Source organism: Pichia membranifaciens (assembly GCF_001661235.1).
Source record: "Pichia membranifaciens NRRL Y-2026 unplaced genomic scaffold PICMEscaffold_1, whole genome shotgun sequence".
Lineage (NCBI taxonomy): Eukaryota > Fungi > Ascomycota > Pichiomycetes > Pichiales > Pichiaceae > Pichia > Pichia membranifaciens.
The window spans coordinates 2,395,793-2,417,668 of record NW_017566982.1 but is presented as its reverse complement, the minus strand read 5'-3'; the positions used below and the strand labels follow the sequence as shown (position 1 = coordinate 2,417,668).

General features: G+C 45.4%; 10 protein-coding genes across 10 annotated transcripts; 5 read left to right on the top strand and 5 right to left on the bottom strand.

Annotated features, from left to right (window-relative positions):
- Nucleotides 1-28: 28 nt before the first annotated feature.
- Nucleotides 29-2,821, bottom strand: PICMEDRAFT_70994 (hypothetical protein; the record flags this gene model as incomplete). Its single annotated transcript, XM_019163794.1, has 2 exons — nt 29-2,641; nt 2,672-2,821. 2 exons carry the CDS (start codon nt 2,819-2,821, stop codon nt 29-31), a joined length of 2,763 nt encoding a protein of 920 aa, XP_019020562.1.
- A 925-nt stretch (nt 2,822-3,746) lies between these two features.
- On the top strand, nt 3,747-4,790 carry PICMEDRAFT_70993 (hypothetical protein; the record flags this gene model as incomplete). Its single annotated transcript, XM_019163793.1, has 1 exon — nt 3,747-4,790. One exon carries the CDS (start codon nt 3,747-3,749, stop codon nt 4,788-4,790), a length of 1,044 nt encoding a protein of 347 aa, XP_019020561.1.
- Nucleotides 4,791-5,370: 580 nt separating this feature from the next.
- Nucleotides 5,371-9,650, bottom strand: PICMEDRAFT_23790 (hypothetical protein; the record flags this gene model as incomplete). The annotated part of the gene is made up of 5 exons (XM_019162324.1): nt 5,371-8,208; nt 8,398-8,691; nt 8,758-8,822; nt 8,934-9,163; nt 9,526-9,650. Coding segments are annotated over 5 exons (3,552 nt in total), but the record flags the coding sequence as incomplete, so codon positions are not given.
- Nucleotides 9,651-10,430: 780 nt separating this feature from the next.
- PICMEDRAFT_101890 (hypothetical protein) lies at nt 10,431-11,193 on the top strand. Its single transcript, XM_019159645.1, has one exon. The coding sequence runs from the start codon at nt 10,530-10,532 to the stop codon at nt 10,896-10,898; it is 369 nt and encodes a 122-aa protein (XP_019020559.1). The 5' UTR covers nt 10,431-10,529; the 3' UTR covers nt 10,899-11,193.
- Nucleotides 10,907-11,334, bottom strand: PICMEDRAFT_101846 (hypothetical protein). Its single transcript, XM_019159644.1, has one exon. The coding sequence runs from the start codon at nt 11,179-11,181 to the stop codon at nt 10,915-10,917; it is 267 nt and encodes an 88-aa protein (XP_019020558.1). The 5' UTR covers nt 11,182-11,334; the 3' UTR covers nt 10,907-10,914.
- PICMEDRAFT_14901 (hypothetical protein) lies at nt 11,145-11,740 on the top strand. Its single transcript, XM_019160588.1, has 2 exons — nt 11,145-11,239; nt 11,329-11,740. The coding sequence occupies exons 1-2, from the start codon at nt 11,187-11,189 to the stop codon at nt 11,648-11,650; spliced, it is 375 nt and encodes a 124-aa protein (XP_019020557.1). The 5' UTR covers nt 11,145-11,186; the 3' UTR covers nt 11,651-11,740.
- A 577-nt stretch (nt 11,741-12,317) lies between these two features.
- PICMEDRAFT_70990 (hypothetical protein) lies at nt 12,318-14,270 on the bottom strand (the record flags this gene model as incomplete). The annotated part of the gene is made up of 1 exon (XM_019163792.1): nt 12,318-14,270. One exon carries the CDS (start codon nt 14,268-14,270, stop codon nt 12,318-12,320), a length of 1,953 nt encoding a protein of 650 aa, XP_019020556.1.
- A 1,662-nt stretch (nt 14,271-15,932) lies between these two features.
- PICMEDRAFT_70989 (hypothetical protein) lies at nt 15,933-18,140 on the top strand (the record flags this gene model as incomplete). Its single annotated transcript, XM_019163791.1, has 1 exon — nt 15,933-18,140. The coding sequence occupies one exon, from the start codon at nt 15,933-15,935 to the stop codon at nt 18,138-18,140; it is 2,208 nt and encodes a 735-aa protein (XP_019020555.1).
- Nucleotides 18,141-18,457: 317 nt separating this feature from the next.
- On the top strand, nt 18,458-19,973 carry PICMEDRAFT_101676 (hypothetical protein). Its single transcript, XM_019159643.1, has one exon. The coding sequence runs from the start codon at nt 18,790-18,792 to the stop codon at nt 19,870-19,872; it is 1,083 nt and encodes a 360-aa protein (XP_019020554.1). The 5' UTR covers nt 18,458-18,789; the 3' UTR covers nt 19,873-19,973.
- A 386-nt stretch (nt 19,974-20,359) lies between these two features.
- PICMEDRAFT_27905 (hypothetical protein) lies at nt 20,360-20,776 on the bottom strand (the record flags this gene model as incomplete). The annotated part of the gene is made up of 1 exon (XM_019162521.1): nt 20,360-20,776. A coding segment is annotated over one exon (417 nt), but the record flags the coding sequence as incomplete, so codon positions are not given.
- Between the last annotated feature and the right edge of the window lie 1,100 nt (nt 20,777-21,876).

Genomic DNA, 21,876 nt, shown 5'->3' with positions numbered 1-21,876 from the left:
GTTATATTTGGAAGAACCAACACTTTGCTTAGTTGGATTTTTCATGTTGAGTAGAAACTCTCTTCATGGTAGCAACGAAATCTTCGAAAGTTCTGTTGTTGTGTGGTTTCTTAATAGACTTACCGTTCATTAATCTGTCAAATTTCTCGGACTCGGACATTGCATAGTAGGCACCGCCCAAGACACAGAAAGTACCAAAAGACCAAATCCAAACTCTGACAACGGTGACAATGTCATTCCAATTCTGGGACCACCAACCGAACAAAGTGAAACAGGTTGCAATGATATCAACGATGAAGACAGCACCGGATAATTGCCATGAGGGAATCGAAGACCAGAATGGACCAACAGCTCTAGTAATGAAGATCAACCAGTTTTCAGTCAAGGAAATTTGCAAGAAAATGACACCGTCAATAGAACCAAAGTTCTGGATAATACCACCCCTTGGCAAGAACATGGTAGTCAAGGTAATCCAGGTACCAATAGCTAAGAAAATACCAAGGATAATGGACATACCCCATAATCTTGGCAAGTTCCACTTGACTGGTCTTTGAGCGAAAGGAGCATTATCGTAAGCAATAGCCAAGGTAGCAACGTCGGCAAAAATGGCAATGAAGACAACCAAGTCAATATTCAATGATTCATCCAAGATAGCAATCCATAAACCAAGGAAGATTTCCAAATGTAAAGACAATGCAATACGGTAAACAACGTAGGAGTACATTCTGTGGAAAATTTGTCTGGAAGTCTTCAAGGCATCAATGATGGCAGACAAACCAGGAGCAAGGAAAACAATGTCTGCTGCAGATCTTGCGGCATCAGAAGCACCTTCAACTGCAATACCAGTATCAGCTTTCTTCAAAGAAGGAGCGTCGTTGACACCATCACCAGTCATTGCAACCAAATAACCTCTGTTCTGTAAAATTTCAACAACATTGTACTTATGTTGAGGGAAAACCTCAGCAAAACCATCTGCATTCTCAACAAAATCGGCCAATTCTGAACCAGCCATGTCTGTAGAGCCTCCGCCAAGACCTAATCTTTCAGCATCGAAGATTTGATCACCAAGACCCAATTGTCTACAAGTTTCCTTCGCAATACCAACAGCATCACCGGTCAACATTTTGACCTTCAACCCTAATCTTCTTGCTTCAGCAACAGTAGAAGCTGTATCATCTCTTGGGGGATCCATACATGGCATGATACCCAAGATTTCCCAGTGGCCTTCACCTCTCTTTCTAGCAACACCCAAGGATCTGAAACCTCTAGAGGCAAATTCTTCAACCTTGTTCTGGTAGGCTTCTAGAACATCTTCTGGAATAGGGTGGTCTTCAGCGACAGTCTTCAAAACGAACAATGGGGCACCCTTAACACAAATAATCTTTTCACCTTCTGGAGATTCAACGATGGCAGTGACCTTCTTGGAAACAGGGTCAAAAGGCTGGAATTCCAAGGTCTTGTATTCCTTCATTGCAGCTCTAGCCTTTGGATAGTTGATTAAGGACTTCAAGAAAGACTTGTCAATGGCATCTAAACCTTTTCTCTTTCTGGAAGCAGCCAAACAAGCTGTCAACATCAAGTCATCTGGCTCAACGCCGGCAACCGTGTATGGCTCATGCAAAGACAACTTGTTCTTGGTCAAGGTACCAGTCTTATCGGAACACAAAATTTCGACACCAGCCAAAGATTCGATAGCAGACAACTTCTGGACAATGGCTTGCTTCTTAGCCAAGTAGGCAGCTCCGACAGCCATGGTGGTGGTGACCACGGCTGGCAAACCGACCGGGACACCAACGATGGTGATAGCCAAAGAGTACCTCAAGATTCTGACGATCGGGTCAGATCTGTAGAAACAAGCACACCAGACTAACAACAAGGTGATAATGACGAAAACCAACAATAAAGTACCGATACCGTTCAAGACTTCTGTGAAATGGCCCTGGCCACCAGAGGCCTTGTTGACCAAGGCGGCAGCCCTACCAACAAAGGTGTTGTCACCGGTAGCGGTGACAATCATCAGGCCCTCCCCTCTCTTGACAGTGGAGGAAGAGAAGGTTGGGTCAGTAAAATGCTTGTCGACAGCCAAAGACTCACCTGTGATGGCCGACTGATCGACTTGAAGAAAACACTCTTCCGAGACCAGCTTACCATCTGCTGGGATGACTGTACCATCTTCCAACCTCAAGATGTCTCCCGGCACAACTTCGTTGGCAGGAACTTCGGTTGGCAGGCCGTCTCTGATGACAGTGGCGGTATTGGCCAAGGTTTTCTTCAACTCGTCGACAATGGAACCGGCCTGGTACTCCTGGATGAATCCGACAGAAGCGTTAAGCATCAACAAACCACAAATCACACCGAAATCGACCCAGTCCTCCAAACCACAGGCCAATATGGCTGCGGCTTCCATGACGAATTGGATAGGACCGATAAAGAACATGCAAAACTTTAGCACGAGGTTCTCCTTCTCCTCGGCCATCTGGTTCAGCCCAAACTTCTTTTTTCTCTTGGACGCGTCGGAGGCCGTCAACCCGACGGCCGGGTCGGTGTGCAAGTACTCGTCCGGAACTTCTTTGTACGACGAGGAATGTTTTTCGTCATCTTCCTCGTCCGAGTCGCCTTCTTCGCCGTCCTCGTCGCCGCCCTAGTTGTGATGGGACTGCAACTCCATCACCAACTGGTCGATGTCTTCGTCGTCGTCACTCTCGTCGCCACCGGCGCCTGCTGCACCACTACCTGGGACCACACCGTCTTTCTTTTCGTCCACGACGGCCGATTGCGGAGGAGCTAGCTCCTCTGGTCTCTGTTCGACTGCACCAGACATCTCGAATCGATCTGTTATCAAACTGTCTACCTTGCTACCTAACTACCGCAGTGAAAAATCGCTGTTGTGCGTGTGGTGATTGCAAGGTCTGTTTTAGTGGAAAAGAGCTGGTTTAATTAGAGCCAAGAGAGGCAATGCGAAACTACACTGACCGGGTCCGGGCAGAAAACAAGAGAGCAAACCAGAGAGAGAGTTAGTAGAGAAAGAGTGCCCTTGCCGCAACAGATTCTCTCGACAGTACAAAGTCTTCCGACACAACTGAGGCCCAAGAAAACCTGCCATCATCAGAGACGACGAAAACAGGAAATAGGAAACAAAAGTATGGCGCAGACAGAAACTGTCTCCATCGGATAACGCCGCCGCTCGGAAGCAGAAAACGGAGCACGGAGCCAGCGTTTGACTGGCCGGAGAAGCTATGCTGCTGCTACGTCAACACGCAGCCGCGCCCAAAACGGCAGTTTCTAAGCGCGGCTGCGTGTTGACGTCTGGACGCTTCGGTCTCTGCTGCCGCTTCGGGCAGAAATGACGGCTGCGGCCGGCTCTCTCGGCTTTTTTCCCGTCTTCAGCGCTGACGTAATTGATAAGAGTCTGCTGTGGCGGTGCAAGGATATTGCGTATGGCGGTGCAAAGGACGATCGGCGCAAAAACTATATTCTCAGAAGAGAGCGTTTTGAGTCGATCGACGAATTTTTCAGTCAGCACCACCTTTTTGCCCAGTCAGGGAACCAGATCATCATGAATCAGAGACGATGAAGACGACGGAAATGACGGAACAAAGCAGCGGACACAAGGGAAGCAAGGGAGAAAAAACCCTAAGAATACACATTACACGTTTGTCATGCCCGTTGAGTTCAGCCGCCCCTGGGTGGGCGTTGCCATTCCATGCGTGCTTATCTTGTATCTGCAGATCTCGACCTCCGCCATCATGTACGGGGATCCGACGTACACGACGTCGTCCTTCGTCTACTTCCAGCTTTCGAACTTCATGCTCTGGTTCTCGTACTTCCTTGCGGTGACTGTGCCGGCTGGGTCGCCGCCGGCACACTACAAGCTGCCGCCGGACGAGTTCAAACAGCCGCAGTCGATGTGGAGAAAGTACTGCATAAAGTGCAAGAACTACAAGCCCGAGCGTGCCCACCACTGCAGAAAGTGCGGCACGTGCGTGTTGCGGATGGACCATCACTGTCCCTGGACAAACAACTGCATAGGATACTACAATCTCTCGTACTTCCTCCGGTTTGTCTTCTGGATCCTCGTTCCGATCGCGTTTGGGTTTGTCTACTACACGCAAAAGCTGTGGTGGGTCTTCAGAATAAGGAATTTTCCGTCTTACTTCATTTCGCCCGCTAAACTCTCTCTCTACATTGTCAACATGCTTTTGGTTTCGTTTGTGCTCTTGACCATTTCAATCCTCTTTATACGAGCAGTGTCAGCAGCCATGTACAACCAGACAATGATCGAGTCCTGGGAGTGGGACAGAATCCAGGATAACTTCTTCACGGAAAACTTTTGGATCAAGATACGCATGAACTACAAGATGTTTTACCCTGACATGCCCGACCCAATCCCAAATTTGAAGTCGTGGAAGGTCAACTATCGGATCTTGAAAAAAGATACCCAAATACCTCTCAACTTCACGTTTGAAGACTTGGTCTTCCCTTACGATCTGGGTTCTGCGTACCAAAACTTAGTAGACTCTCTCGGACCCATATATACTTGGCTTTACCCATTCGGGGCTCCTTCTGGCGACGGTATGACCTACATCAAGGATAAACTTGAGGAGGACCAGTTGGGTCTACCCTTCCCACCAGATGGCGTTAATGTTGATGAAGAAGGCTCATCGACAGGTAATGATGATGATAATGAATATGTGATGAAAAACTGGTCCAACTATATGGGCGAGACTTTAGATGATTTTGGTGTTGACATGGATACAGAGGATTATGAAATGAACAAGAAAAAACTGTGAGTTAAACATCACCAGCCAGCAAACAACAAAATAGGCTTATTCTTTTAGTGTATAGATTACAGAAATTTTGGTAAATAAAAAGCAAATTATAAATAGTTGCATATAAAATCAAATAAAACTATCAAACACAGATACATGAAAAAAAAAGATTTTCATGTATAACTTTAGTACAACATGGTGAGTAAAAATATAATATAAAATAATATGAAAGAGAAAGGCTGGGAATAAATAATCTCATTCTCCATTGTAGATCCAAAAATAAACTCCATTCTCAAATGTCAACTTTTTCAACAGTTTCGTCTTGTTGTATTGTTGAGTCACCTTCCAGAATGGTAACTTCGGTAGCAGCAGTTTCTCTGCTTTGAGGATTGGTAATACTGCTTTTGTCAGAACCTTCCTCCACCTTTTCGCCATTCTTCTCCTTGGTTTCCTTTGATTCTTCTTCAGTCGTCTCTTCCTTTTGACCGTTTGGTTCTCCCTGCTTCTCGGTGCTAATAGCAGTAGCTTCAGATCCTACTTCTTCTTTACCTTCATTGTTCTTTTTCACCTGTTCAGCCTGGGGTGCCATGCTGAACTTGAGATACTTCTCTGGGCCTTCTGCCTTCAAAATTTCGAGTTTCTCGTTGGCACGCTTCAAACCGTCTTCTTTCAAGTCTGCAGCAATTCCATAATCACCATTCACAACATCAACCAATTTATCAAGTCTGATTTGCCGGTTTTTTTTACTAGTTGGTTTTTTCGAATATAGAGAGTTTCTAATGAACAAGTCATAAGATTCTGGCTCAAATCTCATTCTGTAAGTATCCATATCGATCTTCACCGATAGCTTGGAATCTGCTACTCCCTCGATTTCATTTTCGTCCTCTTGTTCATTTTCTAGCTGGCTCTTCAAAAATGGTAAACGAATTTTAGTACTGTCTAAACCTTCCGTCGGATGAGACATCGAGTAGCTTGTCAAATAATAATTCCATTTACCTTCTTTATCCTGAGATTCATCCTTAATAGTCAAATCTTCTAGAGCTAGGAAAGTGATGGTGGTTGCTGACAAGGCCTTGTTGTAAGTGATTTTGAACATATTTTCATCTAAATTCATGTAATTCCGAACTTGAATTCTGTAAAGGATTTGGTCTTTTGTACTTGTTTTTGGTTGATTGCGGTCCTTTTCCATCAACAGCAGAATCTCACTACATTTGGAATCAGAAACTATCGTGTGGCAGTGTTTCATCAAACTTTGAATTACCCGATCAATTGTGAACAATTTGAAAGCTTTATTTCTGAACCCATTACGAAGAGCTTCTTCAAAGGTACTTTGCTCGAGTTTGTTGTCGATCAATTTAACACACAATTCAAGGGCTTCAGAATAAGAATCGCTTCCTTTGATAGACACACCTAAATCTTCCAAATGGTGATCAATTAAGCCAAGATCAGATGCAAACTTGGTTGGTAGTCTGGATTTGATTTCCTTATTGACAGAAGGAGCAATCTTCTTTATTTCTAACAATCTCTTATAAAGTGTGTCCAAGTGCCTGTAAAAGACGTAGATTTGAGTATTGGCGAACATGTTATACTCCTCTCTGGCCTTGTTGTCCGTTGAATTGAAAGTCTCATTTGAAATCCAGTTAGATTGAACCTTTTGTATTTCATCAGGAACTTGCTCATCTTCACCGGTCTCTTGATCATTTGTGGAGTTGCTTTGCTGTTGACCTTGTAATTCGTTCTTTCTTCTCTTATTCTTCCGTAAAACGTCTCTCAATAAATCATATTCTCTAGGTCTCTTCTTTGTTTGAGAAAGAGTTGGAATCGACTTGGTATTGATTTCCTCCTTATTAGAATCTTCTGCAGTGTCATTATCTTCATTAACTGAGACAATTCCACGCTTCGTTAACTGATCCTCAATGTATTGTGGGTCCATGAAGAAAAATTTAACCATGAAAGATCTCATGAAAGTCTCCATTCTTTCTTTATCATTCTGAGAATAGACTTGGTTATGTTTTAAGTTGGTATTCACAAGTTTCAGAATATCCATAAAAATGCTGAAATCTTCATACATGGTAATCAATTCAGACTTTGGTCTAGTCATCAGGGGGTGAAGTTTTTTGTTGACTTGTTCTTGCTTGATTGTCGATATTTCACTCACAAGTTGCTTGTTAGTCAATAATTTTTTATCGATGTTCTTGAAAGATAAACCCAAATGGTCTAGGGACTTGATCATCAATTTTTGCTCCGCTTCTCTCCAAACTTTGTTCCATTCTCTATGCGCTCTCTTCCATTCTTCATCTTTCTGCTTCAATCTTTTCAAAACAATTAAAACAGTAACTGTAGGATTTTCGTGCAATGCATCGATTACCTCCCATCCTCTATCTTTATCATAGATCTTTCTGATGACCTTGACGTAAATCGTACTAGATGTATGTCCCAAACCAATTGGCAACTTGAATCTAGCCTTTTCCTCAGGTGTCATGTTGGCTATTCTATTGGCAATAGTCTCTAGGGTTTGAATGGTTCTTAAGTTGGCTTCCATATAGTAGTCATATTCGTGTCTTTCATCTTCTATCCTGAAAAGCATTTCTTCGTATTGATTTTTACGGTGAGCAATAAATCCAGATTCCTCGGAAGCCCAAACAGGATGACCGACCCATTCATCATTGAAAACCGACCAACACAAATCATCTCTACCGGAGCATGGCATTTTAGTCTGTGACTTAGGCAATTGTCTGTACGATGGGCCAGCAGCTTTGCACATCATTAAATCTAGTTGTTGCTTTTTTATTGCAATATTTTCAATTCTCAAAGGTTTTTCTTCCCAACCAATGAAGTTCTTGAACCATTCAAAAAGCTCCGGGAACCCACCAATCATAGTACGTGCTTTATCATGCAAAGTCGACTTATCAATAACATCACTTGAATATAATTTTAGTAACTTCAAAAACTCATTGTAAGTTTGCTTATTACCAATAGCCTTCTTCACTTTATCAAAAAATGCTAATTCATTGGATAGATCTGTATCCAAAGTTTTAGGATAAACAGGTTCGAGAACACCTGAAATAAGAGCAGGCTTTTCATGCAGCTGTTGTATTTGATGTTGTTCAAGTGGTGCACCTCTCAAGTTAGAAACGGGGAATTCATCGCTCGGTTGTAATTGACCCTGCTTTTGAACTGTTTGAATCTGACTTACACCAGACACTGAACCCTTTTTCTTTCTATCCTTAGCTGCCAAATGTGCATCCTGTTGGAATTGTGGTGGTTGCTGCTGCGACTGCAGCTGTTGTTGTTGCTGTTGAAGTGGTTGCTGCTGCTGCTGAAGTGGTTGAGAAGGATATTGTTGAGGTTGAAATTGTTGTTGGGCATATTGCGGGTACTGTTCAGCTGCAGCTTGGGCATCTGGTCCTTGATTCATCAACTGGTCTTGCTGTGTGGACTGGGCAGGGTGTTGTTGCATTGGGTATTGCTGTTGGTTCAAAATCATTTGGGATGGATTATGAATATTGTTCATGTCATGTTGGCCATTAGGATAAGGAGCCGATTGGAAATTTCCAACTGGTGGTAATTGCACTGTTTGCGGATAGTACTGAGGATAAGGATATTCGGACTGCTGGACATCTTTGACGATGGTGTTATCAGGCATGAATAATTTGAAGTCTTCCAACAAGTCAGGAGCATCTCTGAAGAGAACAGAAATCTCTCTATAAACTTCATTTATTGGTTTGAGGCCCTTTTGGTACATTTGTAAGTTTTCCAAGAACAACTTGTAAATGTCTGGTTGGGAAGCGTACCTTTGTTTGATCTTGTTTACATAGTTGATAGCCTGATCAAATTCGGCTGGGGTACTCTGCTTCGACTCTGCTTGTTGATCTGCTGCCGGGGCAGCCTGTTGCTCTGGTGCATTGAATGGCGGCTGCTGCTGGACAATGGTGTTAGTGTTGTCAGTAGTGTTGCCGTTGGTGTTGCCATCTGTGTTGCCGTTGACATTGCCGTTGTTATTCTCCATGTACGGATACTGGGAGGGCACACCTCTTTGCTGTGGAAACCCGTCTGGATAATGGTTTGCAGACGCTCCAGAGGCAGGCATCTGTGTAGAGATATCGCTTTTCGTGACATCATTATTCTTGTCATCTTGACTTGCCAAGTGCTGGTCGGCCGCACTATTGGTTGCAGCTGACAATGGCTGGGCTTCGGACGCGCTCGGAAGGGACGTCGCAGAGTTTCTCCTGATGGAGGTTCCCAATGGAGTCGTGACAATAATGGTGTTGACATCAGAAGTTGAGCACTCAATGGAAAAGCCTTGGGGAAGGAAGGTGTTGAACCCGTCTATCAACTTTGGGTGTCCTTTGAATAAGGACGAAACTCTTTCAATAACACCTGGTGTGTCGATACTGTAGAAAAGGGAGAAATTTATGTTAGTATTCAGTTATCTTTGTTATCTTGATAGTCTTGTTATCGTGCTCATGAAAAATTCGCACTGCCTTGGAAACTAGCCGTCTCTATTTCCATCACGTTTGCGTCTGCTCTGTTTCCCCAAAACAGCAAATTCTGAAAGCCGAAATCTCTCAAATCTCAAATCTTGAGGCGCGGTGCCGGGAAAAGAGAAGGGGAAGAGGCTGACTGAGCAGACAGGCTGTTAGAACAGGGGGGAGGCCCAGGTTGCAGTCTATGTGACAAGGGGAAAAAGGTAGACGGAGGGGAGATAGGTTGGTGCAGATAGGCCTGCAGTGGGTGTCGGGTGTGAAATACTTACTTTTGGCTCTTGAAGTCCTTCATGATGTCGAGGAAGTTGTTGTAGACGTCGGTCTGATTCCGGAATTGTAGCTTCACCTGGTCCAAGTAGTACAACGCATCTTTTACGTTGAGCGGCTTGTAGTTCGGGTTGCCCTTCTGATCATCAACTGCGGCAGCAGCAGCGGCAGCAGCAGCGGCGTCGGAGACGCTTGGGAGCCTTGAACCCGCCTGTTCCCTGACGGGTGACTGGGAGGCGGCGATGCTGCCGTTGTCGAGGTGGTTAGGGAGGTGTTCTGCCGAGGACTGACCGTTTGGAGAATTGAGCAACTGGTTGGCTGGTGGCAAAGTGATGTTGGCTTGGAGGTTGTTGCCGACGCTGTTCACGCCCTTGCTGATGCTGTTGAAGGAAGGAAGCTGGGTCTGGCCGAGGCCAGGGTTGCTGTTGCCCGGGATGTTGTATCTTGGCAGGTTGTTCAGGTTGGATAACGGCGGGAACTGGTACATATGGGATTGGCCTGCTGGAGGTGGAAAGGGAAAAGTGGGGGGAGCGGGTGTGGTTAGTATTCGTGTTTGTCCGGGGACGGAAGAGGGGCAAGAAAAGAAGCGGGACATACCGTTTCCAATGGCGGAGGGCGGCGGTAACACGGGCGCCTGCTGGTGGGAAAAGGCCTGTGTTTGGACAGACGGCTGGCCCGAGGTGCCTGGCGACGCCGACGAGGCTCCGGCAACCGGAGGGGCAGCTGACGCCGCCGGTGGCACAGGCAGAGCCACGGTGGGCTCTGTCTGGCCTGCATCGGCGTGCGATTGCGGTTTCCACGAGGACATGCTGTGGTGGCGGTCTGTGTGTGCTGGCTGGAATGGGTGCTGGTTTCAGATCACTGGTTGTGCAGGTCGTGCTGGTGTTAGGGACAAAGGTTCGATTTCGGTGTTCCCAGCGTAGAAGTACAGGTGTTGTGTGCGTGTAGCAGACAGCGAGCCAGACTCAACGACGATGCGGCTCTGCGGCGGCTGGCAGGGGGTTTGATGGGAAAAACAAGCAACGGACCGTGGCTGACGATCTGGTGCTGTGATACAAAGTCTGCAAGGGAAATCTGTCGGGAAGGGTGGAAACTTTCCTCTGCGCTTGCTGTCGGTGCTCCCCTGAAATGTGCGGTGCTTTTTCCAGAAGATGGGCTGCTGATTCTGGTCACTGGTGCTGCTGCTGACGCTAGGATCGACAACACCGCATGGGGGCACCCCGTCTTGGCTCTGCACTGGGTCCAGAAACGGGAAGCAAATCTGAATCTGAACCTCCTCCCTCTCTCGCTGCCTCCCTCCTCTCCCTCACGCTCAGCTTTCTCCCGCACTGCCAATCTCTCCGTGCCGCTCGCTGCTTCTCCCAGGGAAGAATAGCTCCCTCCTGCTTACGTCAGCGCTTTCTGCCCGGGGTTCTTTTTGGTTGATTTTCGCATTTTTGGCGCTTTTTGCCGCGATTAGTGACACGTTTCCACAAAATGGCAGACGGCCAGCGGCCGATCGGCGGACCGGGGCTGGAACGCAGGGCTTCCGCCCGTGCTGGCAACATGAACGAACACCATGGTGAAGAGGAGGAGGCGAAGACGGAGCTAGAAAGGGGCAAGAGGGAGGGGGCAAAGAGAGCAAAGAGGGCTTCAGACAGCACATAACACACAGTCATACACGATGAACGCACCAGACCGTTTCGAGCTCTTTATTCTCCCCGATGGAGTGCCTAAGTACGTATTCCACGATCTACCGCTCTCAAGATGCACGAACAGACATACTAACACGACCGGCATCGCCAGCAGGCGTTGCGCTTCCGCAGGATCCAGATAACACCCGACTCGCGTGTCCCGAACTGTCTTCTAATAAAGTTTGAGAGAGAAGACCACACGTTGGGAAACTTGCTCAGAGACGAGCTCATCAACGACCCAAAGGTGCTGTTCGCCGCATACAAGATCGAGCACCCGCTCTTTGCCAACTTCATGATGAGGCTCCAGACGGAGGAAGGCTACAACCCAAGAACGGCGTTGAAAAACGCGTGCAACAGGTTGATACAGAGACTGGGTCTTTTGAACGAGAAATTCAAGAGGGAGTGGGAGTTGAAGGCCTTGTTGTCTGCCACCGAAAACGACGATGTCCTCTGAGTCCTTCTCAGCGCTACCCCTCCTTTCTAAACTACGTGCCGCAGGTGCACCCAACGCACACTCTTTTACATACTATACATAGCATACTGTAATTTTCTGTATAATAGTCGCTAATACTATATTTTTCGACAAAATCAACGACACAGCAACCAGAGGATTATTGTCGCAGAGGCGGTTCGATTCGATGAAATGAAGGTAAAATTAAAGTGGCGTTTATACGAATGGTAAAAGAGGGTGGGAAGAAGAAACGAAAGCACTGGAGGTGCCAAGTCGAATATGTGAGAAAATTAGGCAAGGGAAAATTACAAAAGAGGACGTGCCTCTGCAAAACCAGTAAAGCTGAGAAAAGTAAACCAGAAATTAACATGCTTTTGTGCTGCGAATGAAAAGCCCTTAGTCTCAAGTGGTTGAAAGCACCAGATTTTTGCTGTGTTTTTTTTTTTTTTTGCTTTCAAAGCCGTCCCACCATTATAGTGCTGATAAGACAAAGCATCCGAACATGAAACAAAAAGCGTAATAGAGAAAGTGAGAGGACAATAGCTCAACAGGTATCAAACCGTGATGATAAAGCATACAAAACAAATAACCCAAGAAAGATTTCAAGAAACGAAAACAAGTAAAGCAGATTAGAAGAATAAAACATTTGGCTGAAGGGTTTCCAAAAGGTTTAAATTGACAGCTTTTCCCTGAGCGCATGCTTCATGAAGTTGTATTTCACTGTGAAGTAGTCATCTGCTGTTTCATAAAAGTTACCATTTTCTAAAACATAGTCTAAAGGCAATGTCTCAATTTCTTTATTTGGTGTGATGTGCGTAATATAATGGCCATAATCGGAAATGACAATCTTATGATGATCCTTAAAATTGAATTGGTAACTACCATTGCTTAACTCGAACATTATACCATTGTCATCACGGGTATACCTTCTCAAAAAGATACCTGCGTTTTGAATGCTGGTAGTATCACTAGAAACATCAGACAAATGGGCAGTCATGTATTTATCGAAAAATTCAATAACCTGCATCTCGTTGGTTAACGATTTTGGCATCTCCTCAGGAGCAAAGTGGTCAACTTTCCATCCACATTCTTCATCAGGCAGAATCAAGTAAATGTCATCTCTGTTTTGGAACTTCAGTACGGTGTGTCCTTCAGTGAATAAAACCCCAATGGAATTGTTGGAAAGTTGATAGGCAAAGCCATGCTTGTTAGAATAATCGACCCATTTACTGACTAGTTGGGGTCTTTGCAGTAATTCTGGATTTGGCTGTAGTTGTCCGGATTCAATGTCTTTTATATTTTTCAAAGTAGTTGATAGTGATTCGCTCAACATCAAAACCATTTTGTTATCATACTTAGCCTTTGACAATTGGTTAGAGATCTTAGACTTATAAGGTTTGATGTTTACAGGTGAAACCTCTTTGTATTTGTTTTTGTTATTATCAGGCGATAATGAATGCGGAAGTAAAGTTTTTGGGCGTTCGCTTTCTAGGTCTGTTCTCAAGATCTCCACTGGATGTTTTGGCACATCATTGATACCGACCATTTGTTTACAATTTGCAAGGTTGATCATTGATTCTTCTTTTGTAATGAATGCAAGATGTTTTGGCTTCTGCTTCAATGATTCTACTGTTACATGGGATGGGAATGCTCCACATTTGAACCAATCATAGTTAAGAATCTGATCTAATGAAGGTCTTTGGTAAGGGTCAGTTGAAAGCATATCTCTAATTAGCTGTCTGGCTTCTAAGGACACGGTTGAATCTGGTGGGAATTTATAATCATTAGTTTTGATCCGTTCATAGATAACCTGGACATCTTTAGCTTGGAAAGGCGGCTTACCAAAAAGCATGGCATATAGCATGATACCAATGGCCCAAATGTCTACTTCAAAGCCATGTCCGACTTCCTTACCACCTAAAACCTCAGGTGCAATATAGTTTGGTGTACCGCAAATGGTGTATCTCTTTGGATGTGCAGAATTTATAATGGTTGCAAGTCCAAAATCACCAATTTTTAAGTTCATTTGCGGATCGAAAAAGATGTTACCCAATTTCAAATCTCTGTGAACAACTTTTCTTCTGTGTAGGTATTTGACAGCACCAATAATTTGGACCATGAAATATCTCGCTTCAGCTTCAGTTAAAATCTTTCTGGTTTTCAAAAGGTCCATCAAGGATTGATTGGGACATATTTCTAACAAGATGTAAACGTTAACATCGTCTTCAAAGCAGTCTATAAACTCGACGATGTTTGGATGTGACATACTTTTATGGATTTTGATTTCGCTCAAAAGCTTAGTTTTGGTTTTCTCATTTTTAATTGATGCTTTCGCAACAGTCTTTGCTGCAAATGTTCTGCCAGTATCATCTTTCATTTGGAAACAACGAGCGAAGCCACCTTCACCGAGGAAGTGTCCTCTTCTATAGCCTCTACCATGTCTATTTTTGACTATACTTGGAGGAGTCTTGCACAAGGAGCTAAGCTTCTCTCTCTTCTTCTTCTTGCCTGCTTCCGGTTTTGTGACAGACCCTTTGATGGGTGTTTTTGCAGTTAAAGGAGGAACATTTGCCTTATTCAGGTGGACGTCATTGAGAGGTTGCAGGGGTCTTTTAGAACTCATGTCGGTGGATGGCTGAATGGCGAGATGGCTGAGTCAAAAAATGGAGTGGTGCAGCTAGAGTTCTCGTAGTATAGCCGGAGGTAATATTATAGAAGCGGTATCAGTGACAAATGGAATTGTCAATTGGGCTAAAACTTACGAAAAGATGTGCTGGAATCGTTAGTGTAGGAAATGGAGTGTTATTTCACTAACCTTTTTCTCTCTCTATTCCCCTTGGCTACTGGATTCAGAAAAACCGAGGATTGAATTGCTCAACATAAACGTCCAGAAGAAGAGATCAAAGGAAAAGGGCGGAAGAAGCAGATCAGAAACAACGGGATTATCGATAGGAATTGAGAAGCAACCCCAAAAGTAAAAAGGAACTAGTATATATAGAGTCGATAGAGAAAGGCAGACGAAGACCGTAAAACTGATCAATCAAGCTCCCAGATCAAGGTCCACAATTTGTGTTTTGCTTTTCCCTGAAACTCGACATTAGTTTCCCCAAACGGTTGTTTACCTTTGATTTTTCCCATTTGCACACTATTGACATAACATTTTCACGCGAAAGCCTCTACGGCTGTTTATTTCTAACCGCATCGGGCAATTCACAGCAGCATCTCGTTGTTGATGACTTGCTGGAAACAGTAATTTTCCCTTTTCGTACCCGTTTACACGGGTCTACTAATCGAAGCTATATATACCAGCACTGCTCGCATCGGCCATTTGAAACGTTTACTTTGATGTTTGCTATCCGTCACGACTTGCCCCGCACAGAGCCCTCGGAGAGCACCGAATACTTAACGCTGCCACCTCGCTCTACGGGCGGGCAGCAAGTAACGCTGCTGTGTGTTGCTGCGCCCTAGCTGCTTCTCTGCCCAACCTACACCCCACAGAGCGCTACGTATGTATACATCTGTAGTGTATACACATACAGCCTGTTGGCGGTTGGCGGAATGCGCCAGCTCAACTAGAACGGGTAAAAAATATCGGTGCGACACAGGAATGCCTTGCCCGACAGAAAGGAAAATGCAGGGGCACTTGCATACGATCGTCTGTTTGCTCGGCAAAGGCACGGCAGTCGCCGACGGGTGGCCCTGAACTACACGGTTAGGCACTTTGTACAACTGTAAGGATGTAGATCCCAAAGACAAACTCTTTTATTCCGACTGCTTCGGCAGACCTGTGCCCCTTCTCTGAATGGACACCATACGCCGATCGGCCCATCTCTTCTTTTTCCGCCTCTTTGCACGGCAACTCTTCCTTCGGGACAGGGCACAGACGTTGTCTGTACGCCGCCGGGGGCAGCAGAACAGAGGGGGGGCACTCGGCAGGCGCTCGGGCATACGCCGGGCTGGCCACTGGGGGCGTGCGGGATGCCCTCCCAGCCGGCCTCCCAGGCCTTGAACCTTGCTCGGCGTATTGCGACCGAAATTTCTGTTTCTCACACTTTTTTTTCTCTACCCTAAATTTTAGTCGTACGCGAGAACAAGGAATTTCATTTGAGTCGCATTATTGTGTTGATGATGATGAATACTTTTTTAGAATTATTTTGTTGGCCATAGTTAACACAGCTTTTTTGACGTTTTTTCTGGCTTGCAGTAGGGGTACTGCTTTGTCTTTTGTGTAGAGTGGCATACTACATTCTGCCGAAAACAGTTCACACACACGCTCATTTGGAGAATGTCGCAATCGATAGTGAAGAAGGAGATTGTGGTTGGTGATCTGAAAGCCCCAAAAAGAAAACTAAAGACCGAGGCAAAGGAACCCTCAACAAAAAAGGTCAAGACCGAAAGCACCTCTACGAAGGTGCAGAAGGCAAACGCGAAGAAGGGAACGAAGGCGGTCAAGAAGGAAACCGTAAAGGTGACCAAAAAGGAGGTTGAAAAGGAGGTCAAAAAGGACTCGCAGAACACCGATGACAATGCCGAAGACGAAGATACCTTCAAGTGGTGGGAAAACCCAGACGACTTGAACGGCGAAATCAAATGGGAAACTTTGGAGCACAATGGTGTCATGTTCCCCCCACCGTATGAGCCGCTACCAAAGAGTGTCAAGCTGTACTACGACGGCAAGCCTGTCAGCCTTCCGCTTGAAGCAGAGGAAGTTACTGGATTTTTCGGGGCCCTGTTGGAATCGGAACATGCGAAGAACCCTGTATTTCAAAAGAACTTTTTCAACGATTTCAGAAAAGTGCTGGCGGAGACCAGCGGTTGTCCGGACGCTGACATCACCTCTTTCGACAAGTGTGATTTCTCCAAAATATATCAGTACTATGATAAGAAGCGAGAAGAGAAGAAGGCACTACCTTCGGCAGCGAAGAAGAAGGCAAAGGAGGAGCGAGAGAAAACCGAGGAGATGTACAAGTACTGTATCATAGATGGCAGGAAGGAACAGGTTGGTAATTTCCATATCGAACCTCCAGGACTCTTCAGGGGACGTGGTGCTCATCCAAAAACAGGCGCCTTGAAACGCAGGGTTCAACCGGAAGACATCACTTTGAACTTGGGAAAGGAATCACCAACACCAACTGCCCCTGAGGGCCACAAATGGGGCGAGATCCGTCATGACAACACTGTTGGGTGGTTGGCAATGTGGAAGGAAAATATCATGGGCAATATAAAGTACGTGAGACTTTCCCAGAACTCTTCTTTCAAAGGTATAAGTGACTTGAAGAAGTTCGAGAAGGCAAGAGAGTTGAAGCAGCATGTTGATAAGATCAGAACCGACTATACCAAAAAGCTCAAAAGTAGTATGATGATCGACAGGCAAATTGCAACGGCCACCTATCTGATTGACGTGTTTGCCTTGAGAGCTGGTGGGGAGAAACGTGATGACGAGGCAGACACCGTGGGCTGTTGTTCCTTGCGGTTTGAGCACATTTTCCTGAAGCCTCCTAACACTGTCATCTTTGATTTCCTTGGTAAAGATTCGATCAGATTCTATCAAGAGGTTCAGGTCGATTCCCAAGTATTCAAGAATATGAAAATTTTCAAAAAAGAGCCTAAGAAACCTGGAGATGATTTGTTTGATCGTCTGGATCCGTCAATCTTAAACAAGTATTTCCAAGGATTTATGACGGGGCTTACGGCGAAAGTTTTCAGAACCTACAATGCCTCTAAGACCATGCAAGATCAGTTGGATTTGATTCCCAACGTCGGTACTGTCAAGGAGAAAGTTGTTGCCTTCAATGCTGCTAATAGAGAGGTTGCAATTCTATGTAACCATCAGCGTACAATTCCAAAGGCGCATCAAGCAGGTGTCCAAAAGCTGAACGAAAAGATAGAAGAAATGATTTGGCAGAAGATCAAGCTGAAGAGAATAATGTTGCAGCTGGACAAAACCATGAAAAAGAAGGATCTCGAATACTTTGAGGAAATCGAAGATTTGACAAAGGAAAAGGAGTCGGAGATTGTCTCGCGTTGGTCAAAGAACGAACTTGAAAAACTTCAGAAAAGGTTTGATAGGGAGAAAGAGAAGCTAAAGTACCAGAAGAAGGAGATGTCTGCCGACGAATACAAGCAGAAAATGGCAGAGCTGAAAGAAGAGAACAAGAAAAAGGCCGAAAAAGCAAAAGAGACCATCAAGCAGTTTAAGTCCGAGGCAAAGTCCCAGAAGTACGAAGAGAAGAGTAGTTATACAGCTGAAAAATTGAAGTTGCAAATCGATAAGCTTGAAGAAAGAATCAAGAACACGAGTCTACAACTGAAGGATAAAGAGGAAAACTCCGCTGTTTCTTTGGACACTTCGAAGATGAACTATATCGACCCGCGTTTGACGGTCATGTTCTCTAAGAAATACGATGTTCCTATCGAGAAGTTATTCACCAAGACGTTACGAGAAAAGTTTGCATGGGCAATTGAATCTGCTGGCGCCGATTGGAAATTCTGAATACCGGGCTTCTTCCAAGTTGTCTGTTTATGTATTGAACATGATTATAGGTATATATACGATTATGAGTATAAGCGTGAACATGGTTTCTATATATATATAAATTTAGAGCCCGCAAGGGAGATCAAAACAAAAGGAAAAAAAAGAAAAATACTCTGAAAATGAGAAAATAACAAAACGAAAGGAACGTAAACGCGGTGCGAAGAAGCAAACAGAGAAACGCGTTTTGATTGTTATTGTTTTAGATAGGTTGTAAAGATAGCCCACAGGTTTTTGAATGCATAATATTTTCAGGGGTTTGGTTGACGGGTGTATGTCCTGTTTGCAAACCGTCATGGCTTCGTGTAAAGAAAGTGTAGGAGAAACTCTTTTTCCTTCTTTCTTTCTATTCAATACCAACTTACGTGTTATTCTCTTCTTTTCTTTTCTTTTTCTTCACTAGTCTGCTCTGTTACATAATAAAATCACTTTATTCATTCTGTTCTGATATACTCTACCATACTTGAGAAGCCTCTTTCCAGAGAAAACTTTACTGCAACTTCAGAGTACAAACTCGGCCACATTCGTTTACCCACAATTCGTGCTTTCAATCACCCAAAGAAAGTTTAGCAGATAGAGACCTCTCGAAATCAGAATATACCACACCATAATGGCCTCTTCAAAGCGTACTGTAACCACCACCACACATAGCAGCTTAAGCAGTTTGAGCACGCATTCAAGTGCTAGCGCATCGGCAACATTTACTCCTGTTATATCTCACGAATACAATCCATTCGTTTACCATTACGACGATAAGAATGGCACGGTTTTCATTGCTGTTGGCACCATTATCGTCACACTTTTTGTGCTTTTATTGAGTGCCAGATTTTGGTACTGGTTGAAGAATCGAAAGGCAGCACAAGATGCCACTAGGTTTGACGATTATTACGGAGGCGGTAATGTTTCTTACTACGATGACGACAAGAGTGACCTCAGTTTCCTGACTTACGATCCTACTAGCTTTATGGAAAAGAAGAATAGCTACCGAAATGAGAATGCTACGCCAAACTCTGACTCTTCCGGTTTCACACACAACTCCACTGCATCTTCGTCCTCGTTTGGCTCTATGAATGATAACCAATCGAGGGTTGATTTATCGAATCTGACTTCTCAACCAGGTCATAATTTGCGTTCTGCACTGGCACAATCATACATTCCGCCAAAAAATAGACACTCCTTTATTTCACCAATCAATCAACTAATTCAAGAGCAGAACCCGTCTATGCAAAGTGTCATCACCGATAGTGGTGGCAGCAAAAGGTTGTCATCTAACCAATTGTTGGACGCGTTCAACATACCGTCACCTGTGGATCCTTCTGTCAACATCTCTTCACCACCCACCAGTGCAACATCCAAAGATTCGAGAAGGAGAAAGACACAATCGATCAGTCTTCTGATTAATTCGTCCTCTCCTAACATGAACAGTAAATCCAACTTGCCGGTGAGTAACAACCACAGCACCAATACTCTGGGTGGTGCACATTCGAGAAGTACCTCGCTGGACTTGCGTGAACTTGAGAAAATGATCCACAGAAGTTTGGCAGAGAACAAGTCCAAGGATTCCGTCGAATCGGCGTCTCCTGCTTCTGTTTCCTCTCCTATGCCAAGCTCCAATAGAGAAGAGAACAAGAAGAGGACGAGACCACCTTCTTTAGTTTTGGATATGCTTGTCCAAAACGAGATGAACCTGTAGATACGATGGATCTGATAGATCGTTTGGCTGTCGGACCACCTTTGCTAGTTGTACAAATCACTCTCTTCTGTAGATGAGTTTATACCAAAAAAATTAGAACTTTAAACGACACGTAGGCTCGACATTACTCTTTTCTAAGATAATTAAGACTTTATACAGGAGGGAAAGATTGGGCAAGTTGAAAAATAACACCGAAAGAATAACACAGTAGAATCAAACATAATGCTCCTGAAGCACAAATAGGCAATTATTTTGTCCTAGAACATGTGTACTAACTTGTTCAGAACACGTGCACCTATGATAAAAATGTTAAAAGGAAATAGAATAAAAAGACTGAAGAGACAGAAACTCCTATATAATGGAATAAAGTGAAAGTGTTGTATTATTTTTTATACGTGTTGTTGATAATTGATTTTGCTGCCACAGGAAAGCTGTGTTCGGCTTCCCTGGGTGGATTTTTTCAAAACGGCAGCGATTAGTACTGCTTAGCAGCAGCCTGGCATGCCTTCAACTGCTGCAAGTAGAAGTCGCAAGCCTGGTAGTTGCCGTTAGAGTCTTCGATACATCTGGTGAAGTTTCTTGCGTCAACGTCACATGGGGCGGACTGCTGGCTGTTGTAGCCCTGGGATTGGACGGCTGGAGCCTGTTGCATCTGTTGTTCAGCTGGGGCGTCGTTGGAGCTCGAGCCGGAAAACATGGAGGTCAGACCGGCACCCAGAGTGTGGCCGACGGCGGAACCGACGGCGACACCGGCAGCGGTGGTGGCCATCTGTGCGAACATACCAGGCTGCTGTGGAGCAGCGGCGGCTGGAGAGGTGACTGGGTGTGCAGCAGAGGCCTGTGTTGGAGGACGGTATGCAGCCGCTGGGGCAGCCATCGTGGAGGCCGATCTCGACTGGGAGCTTCCGCCAAAGAGGGAACGGGAGGATGATCCGTGGGAGGCTGGAGCTGGTCTTCTGGAGGATGATCTTGGCATTTCTGTTGGTTGTGTTGTGTGGGGTCGGGAGGTGTGTCTTGTTCACAGGTCAGTCTCAAACCCAGAGAAACAAAGAGAGAGGAAAAAAGTAAGCAAGCAGTGCTGAAAACGAAAGCTCAGAGCGTATGCTAGAACCGTTGTGCCCTCGAAGGCAAACTTATAAGGCGCTACGCAGTCCGCACCGGCCGCACAAAAAGAGAAGCCGAAAGCGCACGTTCTTTATATAGCGGCGGCGGCTGGTGATGGTACACACCGAGCCGTTCTGCGGGCCGCTGCAGCGTCACGCTGAACCCGCCGCCACCGGCCCCGTTACGCACAGGCAAGCAGCCACTGGGTCGGCCAGCGGTCATCGCTGGCAACCCGCCCCGGTGCCAGGATTTGTCGACACGCTAACTCCGCCGCAAGCCCCAGACGGGCGGCCCTGGAACCTTCTTTGCCCGTAGAAAAATTGCCACCCCTTCTGCCCATCCTTTTCGCTTATGTAAGCCGGAGCCTCTTTTCCTTTTCCACAAGAGATTTCACCGACGCGTCGCCTGATGCTTGCACCTGTGCACCGGGCGGTTTTGCACGTGATGCTGTCATTGCGTTTAACGTGTCAGGAAGCAAAGAGGGGAAAAGCGAATCAAGAAAAAGTGCCCGAAATTGTGAAAATGCGGAAAAATCCTGGCAGGCCCATGCTGCTTACATACTCGCATTCTCTCTGAGGGGAAAAACGCTGTGCGCCTGTAGGGAGAGAGAGGGGTGAGGGTGAGAGGAGAGGAGGAAAGCACTGAACGCAACACAGACGCTTTGGTAGCCCTGTTTATGGGCTATCCGTCAGCCACAGAGACCGTTGCAGAACACGTACACCGCACACGACGTTCCAAAGGCACTTCCGACACGCACAGCTCCGTTTGTTCCGCCCCTCCACACCCGATCAGGTTGCATTGTCAAAACACAGTCTGCTTCCGACACAAGAGAAACGACAGTTAGCACAGCAAGTCTAGACATAGGTACCGCCGTTTGAAAGCTATAGGTATCGTTGCACT

What these genes read in the sequence shown, in the direction of transcription:
- PICMEDRAFT_101890 (XM_019159645.1), top strand. Translation starts at nt 10,530, where the DNA reads ATGGGAAAAACAAGCAACGGACCGTGGCTGACGATCTGGTGCTGTGAT.
- PICMEDRAFT_101846 (XM_019159644.1), bottom strand. Translation starts at nt 11,181, where the DNA reads ATGACTGTGTGTTATGTGCTGTCTGAAGCCCTCTTTGCTCTCTTTGCC.
- PICMEDRAFT_14901 (XM_019160588.1), top strand. Translation starts at nt 11,187, where the DNA reads ATGAACGCACCAGACCGTTTCGAGCTCTTTATTCTCCCCGATGGAGTG. An exon ending in CTCCCCGATGGAGTGCCTAA is followed by an intron (nt 11,240 to 11,328) that starts GTACGTATTCCA and finishes GCGCTTCCGCAG; the next exon opens with GATCCAGATAACACCCGACT.
- PICMEDRAFT_101676 (XM_019159643.1), top strand. Translation starts at nt 18,790, where the DNA reads ATGGCCTCTTCAAAGCGTACTGTAACCACCACCACACATAGCAGCTTA.